Source organism: Passer domesticus, chromosome 29 (assembly GCF_036417665.1).
Source record: "Passer domesticus isolate bPasDom1 chromosome 29, bPasDom1.hap1, whole genome shotgun sequence".
Taxonomy (NCBI): Eukaryota; Metazoa; Chordata; class Aves; order Passeriformes; family Passeridae; genus Passer; species Passer domesticus.
The window spans coordinates 3,487,978-3,497,116 of record NC_087502.1 but is presented as its reverse complement, the minus strand read 5'-3'; the positions used below and the strand labels follow the sequence as shown (position 1 = coordinate 3,497,116).

At 54.9% G+C, this 9,139-nt stretch overlaps 1 protein-coding gene across 1 annotated transcript; it reads right to left on the bottom strand.

Moving 5' to 3' along the window:
• Positions 1-1,446: 1,446 nt before the first annotated feature.
• On the bottom strand, positions 1,447-3,051 carry LOC135287415 (zinc finger protein 3 homolog). Its single transcript, XM_064400774.1, has 3 exons — positions 2,910-3,051; positions 2,728-2,800; positions 1,447-2,552 (listed from the first exon to the last, which is right to left on the bottom strand). The coding sequence occupies exons 2-3, from the start codon at positions 2,771-2,773 to the stop codon at positions 1,900-1,902; spliced, it is 699 nt and encodes a 232-aa protein (XP_064256844.1). The 5' UTR covers positions 2,774-2,800; positions 2,910-3,051; the 3' UTR covers positions 1,447-1,899.
• Positions 3,052-9,139: the final 6,088 nt, after the last annotated feature.

Here is a 9,139-nt window from a genome sequence, read left to right as displayed (position 1 = left end):
GATCCTTAGAAGGCAACCATCCCCAGCCCCCCGTTGCTATGGTCAGTTTCCATGGCAACCATCCCCAGCCCCCTGTTGCTATGGTCAGTTTCCATGGCAACCACCCCCCGCCCCCTGTTGCTATGGTCAGTTTCCACGGCAACAATCCCCAGCCCCCTGTTGCTGTGGTCAGTTTCCATAGCAACCATCCCCAGCCCCCTGTTTCTATGGTCAGTTTCCATGGCAACCATCTCCAGCCCCCTGTTGCTATGGTCAGCTTCCATGGCAACCACCCCAGTCCCTTGTGGCTACGGTCAGTTTCAATGGCAACCATCCCCAGCCCCTTGTTGCTATGGTCAGTTTCCATGGCAACCATCCCAGCCCCTTGTTGCTATGGTCAGTTTCCATGGCAACCATTCCCAGCCCCCTGTTGCTATGGTCAGTTTCCATGGCAACCATTCCCAGCCCCCCGTTGCTATGGTCAGTTTCCATGGCAACCATCCCCAGCCCCCAGTTGCTCTGGTCGGTTTCCACGGCAACCATCCCCAGCCCCTTGTTGCTATAGTCAGTTTCCATGGCAACCATCCCCAGCCCCCTGTTGCTATGGTCAGTTTCCATGGTAGCCATCCCCAGCCCCCTGTTGCTATGGTCAGATACCATGGCAGCAATCCCCAGCCCCCTGTTTCTATAGTCAGTTTCCATGGCAACCATCCCCAGCCCCCAGTTGCTATGGTCAGTTTCCATGGCAACCATCACCAGTCCCCTGTTGCTATGGTCAGTTTCCATGGCTACCATCCCCAGCCCCTTGTTGCTATGGTCAGTTTCCATGGCAACCATCCCCAGGACCATGTTGCTATGCTCAGTCCCTCGGCAGCTCCATGCAGACGCCATGCCAGGGGTGGTTGCCATGGACACCAGCTCAGGCCTGCAGCCAGAGCCCGTTGCCATGGCAATCATTGGCACTCCCATCCCCAGGGTCATGGGATCCCAGATCCACAGAATGGGCTGAGCTGGGAGGGGCCCATCAGGATCCTGGAGTCCCGCTGCTGGCCCTGCACAGGACACCCCAACAATGCCAGCCTGGGCCTGGCAGCGCTGGCCAAACACTGCTGGAGCTCAGAGAGCCCTGGAGCTGGGAGCCTTCCCTGGGGAGCCTGGACACTGCCCCAGCAGCCTCTGGGGAAAAACCTTTTCCTGAGATCCAACCTCAGCCTGCCCCGGCTGCAGCCGTTCCCTCCAGTCCTGTCCCTGGGCACCAGAGGGAAGAGGTTCCCACAGCCTCAGCCAGGGACCCGCTCCCAAGGCTGTTGCCATGGCCACCAGGGCTGGGACCAGCTGGGATGCTTGGATTCCACGGGCCAGGGTTTAGGAATGGGTTTCCCCAATGTCCTGCTCCCACTAAAACCGCGCTGCTGTTGGCTGCCCTCCCACCTCCTATGGAAAGCACAAAATGCATAGATCCTGGGCTGGGATAAGAACAATTTACTGGGAACATCAACAAGATAAAAAACAAACAGGAACAGAAACAATATTAATAACAGAAGGGATAAGAAAGATAAGAAAAATTATTTACATGGAAAACTACAACACAAATCCCTGGCTCTTCTGGGCCTAGTATTTCATCCTGCCTGGAAAGGACACTCTTGTCCTCAGGCAGAGAGAGAGAATCCCTTTCCCTGTCCCTGGCAATGACCCGAGGTGGGAGTGAATGTAATGACATGGCCATGGCCAGACCTTCATGTTCTTTAACCCCACATCATGCCATTGGCAGGGGCAGGAATACAGACAGGTGTTTCCGAGCATGGATCACAGTGAACATAGATCACCAGGGCTCTTCCCAGTGTGGGTTCTCCAATGGTGGATGAAGCTGAAGAAGTGCAAGAAGCTCTTCCTGCAGTTGGGACATTTGCACGGCTTCCCTTACCGGTGCCTTCGTTGGTGTCTGATCAAGTTGGAGCTCTGGGTGAAGCTCTTCCCACACCGGGGACACTCGTAGGGCCTCTCCCCAGTGTGGATGCGCCGGTGCCTGATGAGGTTGGAGTTGTGCTTGAAGCCCTTGCCGCAGTCAGGGCAGCAGAAGGGCCGCTCCTCTGTGTGAATCCGCTGGTGGCGCAGGAGACTGGAGCTGGTCTGATACCTCTTCAGACAATGGGGACACTCGTAGGGCCTTTCCCCAGTGTGGATGCGTTCATGCCTGACGAGTTCTGAGCTGCACCTGAGGCCCTTCCCACACTCCCCACACTCGTAGGCCCATTCCCCAGTGTGGATCATCTGGTGGCTGATCAGGTGTGAGCTCTGCCTGAAGCTCTTCCCACACTCCAAGCACTTGTAGGGCTTCTCCCCACCATGAAGCTGCCCATGGGCCACCAGCTTTGATCCCTGGCTGAAGCTCTGTCCACCTTCCTGCCTCAGGGTGGGTCTTTCCTCCTCACAGCACCCGAGGTTGGGTTTGCAGGCCCTCCTCCTGGGGGATCTCAGTGGCTTTTCCTCCCCGTTGGATTCCTGCCCTGTGGCGTTGCTCAAAATGGCCTCTTCCACAAGGTTTTGCCACAGAGATTTGTCCTCCCTGGTCTCTGGGGAAGGCAGGACAAGGAGAGGATGAGATTTGCCTCCATACCACAGGGAAATGGAAGAAGATCCCCCCAGTGCATCCCAAGATGGCGTTGGCAGAGGGGTTGTCCTTCAGCCAGGGGCCATGCTGGGCTGGAGCAAGAGACAGGGGGAAAGAGGTACTGACTTCCTCCTCACCTCCCTGGGTGTCCTGGGGCATCTTCCTCTTCCTGGCAGCCTCCATCCACCCAAGGTTTGGGAACGAGAAATCCTGGTTTGGGGGAAAATACAATGTATGAGCACACTGGGTTAAGGGGATCCTCCTGCCCAAGTCCATCTCCAGTGTTGCGGCACATCCACAACGAGCCCCTGTGAGCAACCTGCACTCCCAGAGCCCCGAGCACGCTTGCTTAACCTGCTGATGGACAAGGCCAGAGACGGCTCTTTGTGCAGAGCTCCAAACACAGTTTATTGCAATGTAGAGGGTCCAGGGACAGAGACAAAATGGGGCTGAGAACGCAGGGTTTGGTAAGGGGGGAAAGGGGCGGACCTCAGGGTCAAGGACCAATGGGAAGTGAGCACAGGTGGTGCAGAGGAGGGGCAGCCAACTGGGGAACCAATGAGGTAGCAGGGGTGGAGCATTGCAGTAAACCAGGACCAATGGGGGACAGGAGAGGGGAGAACATTCTCAGGGAGCACATATAAGGAAAAAAGGGCATCTGGACTGATACCAATGAAGCTCCTGCACAGTCCCTGCTCTCCATTCCTTGGCCCCCTGGCTCTCCTCTGGGGCTCTTGGAACACCCGGCAATGGAAAACAATCCATTTTGGTGCTCCCTAACCAGGCCACAACTGAAACTTTGTTCCTTTGGCCTGACTGCAGAGACCTCCAGGGCATTTTCTGCACACAGTCCCAGCCCCCAGCACTTGCTGAAGGTGCTCCCTGCAAATGTCACTGTGCCAGGGCCCTGTCCTTGTTGTCACCTGCTGGGGCTGGCCATGCACAGAGCTCCTGGACTTGCATTTGCAGCTGCTGTGCAGCCAAAGCTGAGGCATCTGCAGCTGCCTGAATGCAAAAACTGCAATAGGAGCCTCTCCAGGGTGAAATCTCCTCTCCCCTCCTGTGCCAGCCCGTGGCAATGCTGCCATTCTCTGCTGCTGCTGCTGCTGCTGGGGGGGCACTGGGGGCTCTGGCTGAGCAGCAAAGGTGACCCTGAGCCAGGAGCTTTCCTTGGCTGCAGCAAAGCCTCGGCAAGCAAAGCCCTTCCCAGCGCTGTGCCTGTGCCAGGAGGGATTGTGCCAGCAGAGCTGACCCAAAATTTCTTCTCCTAGGCAGCTTTAGGAGACATAACATGGAGAAGCCAGAGCCCAGTCTCAGCTTTGCACAGTCCTCCAGAAGAATCCTGTGTGTGAAGCAGCCTGGGAACAGGATTTGGTGTCATGGGAGGGGAACTCAGAGCCCTTTTCTGCCCTGTGGGCTGAGGCTCTGCATTTGCAATGGCCCTGCAGCTGCCAAAGGGGCCTTTTTGGCTCAGCTGAGAACAGTTCTGCTGAAAACCTGTCTTAAATCTGCTTTTGCTGTAAATGTGCCCAATAAATTCTCATTTTTTGCAGCCAGGTCTTGTGTGAGTGAAGGTCTGAAAAGTGAAGGATGGAACAGCTCTTGTGGGGTGGTGTTTTCCTTTCCTTCTTTTGGTTTTTCTTCTTTTGGTTTTTCTTATGTTTGTTTTGGTTTTTTATTCTATTTTGGTTTGTTTGTTTTTATTGTTTTCTTCTTTGTTTGTTATTGGATTTTTTGGGTTTTTTTTGGTTTTGTAGGGGTGGTGGTGTATTGTTTGGTTGTGGGTTTTTTTTTGTTTTGGTGTGGTTTTGTTTGGGGTTTTTTTAGGGTTTTTTTGTTTGTTTGTTTTGTTTTGTTGTTGTTGTTTTTTGTTTTCTTTTGGTTTGGTTTTAGGTTTATGTGGTATTTTTAATGAACTCCCCCTGTCAGCTCTGGGCAGAGCTTTGTATCTGTGTCTGACACTTGTCTGTGGCACTGTGTAGGTGGCCAGGGGGACCTTCCCCGAGCTGTGTGCAGAGGAATCCACATCAGCCCAGGCCGGGCTGGGCAGTGGCCGCTCAGCTCCATGGACTGGACGCAGCTCTGGACGCTTCCCTTGGAGTGTCTGCAGGGAGGGAACGCTGGGGCTGTCACTGCTGGGGTGTCACACACAGGAGAACGCTGGGGCTGTCACTGCTGGGGTGTCACACACAGGGGAACGCTGGGGCTGTCAGCGCTGGGGTGTCACAGACAGGGGAACGCTGGGGCTGTCACTGCTGGGGTGTCACAGACAGGGGAACGCTGGGGCTGTCACTGCTGGGGTGTCACACACAGGGGAACGCCGGGGCTGTCATCGCTGGGGTGTCACACACAGGGGAACGCTGGGGCTGTCACCGCTGGGGTGTCACACGCAGGGGAACACTGGGGCTGTCACTGCTGGGGTGTCACAGACAGGGGAACACTGGGGCTGCCCCGCTCCTGCCCTGTCCCCAAACAGCTCTGCCAGCATCTTGAGGGGACACAGAGGCTGAGCCAAAGAGTGAGAATTGCATAAGGGGCTGAGATGGGAGGGACACATTGCAATCATGGAGTTACAGAATCACAGAATGACAGAATAACAGAATTACTGGGTTGGAAGAGACCTTCAAGAACACTGAATCCAACCCAGCCCTAACAGCACCTCAACTAAACCATGGCAACGAGTGCCACAACTAGTCTTTTTTAAAACATATCCAGGGACGATGACTCTACCACCTCCCCAGGCAATCCAATCCAATAATTTATCACCCTTTCTGTAAAGAAAATGTTCCTAACATCCAACCTCTATTTCCCTTGGTGCAGCTTAAGACTCTGTCCTCTGGTTCTGTCAGTTGTTGCCTGGAGAAAGAGACCAACCACACTGGACTTACAACCACCTTTCAGGAAGTTGTAGAGTGCAATAAGGTCGCCTCTGAGTCTTCTCTTCTCCTGGATAAACAACCCCAGCTCCCTCAGTCGTTCCTCACAGGATTTGTGTTCAAAAATCCTCACCAGCCTTGTTGCCCTTCTCTGGACACGCTCCAGCCCCTCCATGTCCTTACTAAATTGGGGGGCCCAGAACTGGACACAGCAATCAAAGTACGGTGCCAGTCCAGCGGAAGAATGCCAAGTACACCAGGGCCAAGTGCAGGGGAAGAATGACCTCCCTGCTGCTGCTGGCCACACCATTCCTGATCCAGGCCAGGAGCCATTGGCCTTTGTGGCCACCAGGGCACACTGCTGGCTCATGTTCAGCCGGCTGTCGAGCAGGACCCCCAGATCCCTTTCTGCCTGGGCACTATGCAGCCACACCATCCCCAGCCTCTGGCATTGCAGGGGGTTATTGTGACCAAAATGCAGGACATGGGACGTTGAGTCATTAAACTTCATCTGATTGGACTCTGCCCATCCATCCAACCATTCCAGGTCTCCCTACAGAGCCCTCTTGCCTTCCACCAGATGGACACACACTCCCAGCTCAGTGTCATCTGCAGATTTACTAATGAAAGACTCAATCCCCTCATCCATGTGGTCAACAAAAATATCAAACAGAGCTGGCCCAGCACAGAGCCCTGAGGGACAGCACTGGTGCCTGGCTGCCAGCTGGATGCAGCAGCGCTCTCCAGCACTCTCTGGGCCGGCCATGCAGCCAGTTCTGAACCCAGCACAGAGTGCCCCTGTCCCAGCCCTGGGCTGCAGCTTCTCCAGGAGTGTGCTGTGGGAGACAGTGCCAAAGGCCTTGCTGGAGTCCAAATAGACACAACCACAGCCTGTCCTGCATCCACCAGGAGGGTCACCTGGTCATAAAAGGAGACCAGGTTGGTCAAACACGACCTACCCCTCCTAAACCCCTGCTGGCTGGGTCTGATGCCCTGGCCATCCTGTAAGTGCTGGGTGATGACACTCAGTATAAACTGTTCCATTTTCTTCCTGGGTACTGAGGTCAGACTGACTGACCTGTAATTACCAGGATCCTCCTTCCCACCCTTGTTGTGAATGGGTGTCACACTGGGCAGCTTCCAGTCATCTGGAACCTCCCCAGTGAGCCAGGACTGCTGGTAAATGATGGAGAGCAGCTTGGCAAGCTCATCTGCCTGCTCCCTCATCACTCTGGGGTGGATCCCATCTGGTCCCATGGATTTATGAATATCCAGCTGGCTCAGAAATTCTCTGACTGCCTCCACCTGGATCACAGGGGACCCCTTCTGCTCCCTGATACCATCGACCAACCCAAGAGGGCAGTTTTCCTAAAGGCAAGTCATCTTCCCACTAAAGACTGAGGCAAAGAAGGTGTTAAGCACTTCTGCCTTCTCCTCATCTGCAGTTACTAAGTTCCCTCCTTCATCCGGTAAAGAACAAAGATTGGTCTTACCCCTCCTTTTACCATTAATATATTTGTAAAAACATTTTTTATTATCCTTTACTGAAGTCGCCATTTTAAGTTCAAACTGATCTTTGGCCTCCCAAATTTTTTTCTACATGCTCTAGCATTCCCCTTAAATATTTCCTGAGAGACCTGATCTTCCTTCCAAAGATAATACATTCTCTTTTTCATTCCTAAATTACTTAAAACATATCAATTTACTGTCCCCTTACCTCTAATCTGCAATATGCCACGTATTTTATGACAAAGACACAAGAGATAACTGTATTACCACCCAATGAGATGGTAATGTTTATTAAATGTAGGCACAGGGTAAAGGGACTCAAAGCTGGGCACAGGATATGAGGTGTGACCTCACCAGCGCCCAGCATAGAGGGACCATCAGAGCCTTGGTCCTGCTGGCCACACTATTGCTGACAGAGAATTCCAGGATGCCCCTGGCATATTCCTTAGCACAATTCCATTCTCCTCCACTCCCCTATGAAATAAAGAACGGAATTTTCCTTGGCCCTCCTTTGTTCTTAATATTTTTTTAAAAAACAGTCTTTCTATAGACTTTCACAGCAGCCTCCAGATTAAGTTCAAATGAAACTTTTCCCTCTCTGATGATTTTTCTACAGGAGATCAGGGCTGAGGGCTGTGACCTATGGTGGGCTGGGTGGGAAAAGCCCTCTAGCACTTTGTTACATGGCTTCCTTGGAGAGGCCGTTGTGATGAGGGTTCATGTCATGACCCTTGGGGCTGCCAGCCCCTGCAGGGACCACTCCCAGGAGAGCAGCTCTCTGAGGAGGCAGCAGCTTCTCTGGAGGCAGCAGCTCCCCTGGGTGATTGTGGCCAGTGTTCACCAGAGCGCTCCCACAATGCTGAAGAAGCAGGAGACAAATGCCCACGGCCAGCCCCGTGAGGCGCAGCCACTGCTGTACCAGCGGCGACAGGTGAGGGACAGGGATGGAGGGACAGCCTGCAGTGGGACCTGGGGGAAGCCCTGGGACACGGACAGCCAGGCCTGGCACCAGGCCATGCTCTGTGGAGGGGACAGGGCTGGGATGGCCCAGGAACAGCAATGCCCCAGAGGCAGTGAGCCCAGCTGGAAACCCGGCCCAGCCTGGCTGCTGTGGCCAGAACCTGCCTTGGGGCCAGGGCCGGGCCTGCAGGCACATGGGGGACACCGTGCCCACACAGCCAGCTCCATCCTGTGCCTCCTTCTGCTTCCTACAGGTGACCCACAGGCAGCCACAGGCGGCACCTCAGGTCACCTGGACGACCATCACACCCATCCCTGGGGACAGGCCCACTCTGTTCCCCATCTGCTCACGGAGCCCCACCAGGTCCTGCACACACAGGGGCAGCCAGGAGGGCGGGCGCTCAGTGCCCCACAGCAGTGTCACAGGGCCACAGAGATTGTCCGTGTTGGACTTGCCACCTCTCCATGGCCCTCAGGTGACACTGGCACCTCCAGGCCAGCCCAGTGTTCAAATATCCAGAGTATCCACTGACAGGGTCAAGCTGCCCCTTCTGCCAGCAGTACCTGTAGCAGCAGCCTTTGGATCCTCTCCCAGAGGCACAGCACGTGCTGTGGGCCCCATGACTACGGGCCAGCCAGAGCGTGTGCCACCTTCTCCATGGAGCACTCTGGCTGTGGGCGGAGACCAGGGAACACCTTTCCTGGAGAGCAGAACGGAAGGGCTCTGGCAGGGGTCGGCAGCAAGGCAGGGCCATTGCCTGCCACCCGTGACACCTGCACGTGGCGTGCCGCTCTGCACTGGGGCCCAGCTGGCTTGGAAGCTACTGGGGCACTCTGTGAAAGAGGGGATCCTTGAGGTGCAGGAGGGGCATGGTAGCAACATCTACAAAGAGCTTTTTGGAGGCCTCAGGCCACACCTGTCAGCAAACAAGTCCATCATGTCCACCTGCACTCACAGTCAGGTGCCCGCCAAGATATGGATGCAGAGCCCCAGGAGCTGCCCAGTGCTTCCAGCTCAACCAAGGGCTCCACAGAAAAGGCAGAAAAGTGCTCTGAGCTCCTGTCCCATGCCCAGTTGGCAGAGCAGAACTCTGTCTCTGGAAACTCACAGCTCTGGGACATTCCTGTAAAGGAGCTGGAGGAGGAAGAACTCCCAGAAGCACAGGCTGCAGGAGAGTGGAACCGAGACCTGCAGAGTCTGTGG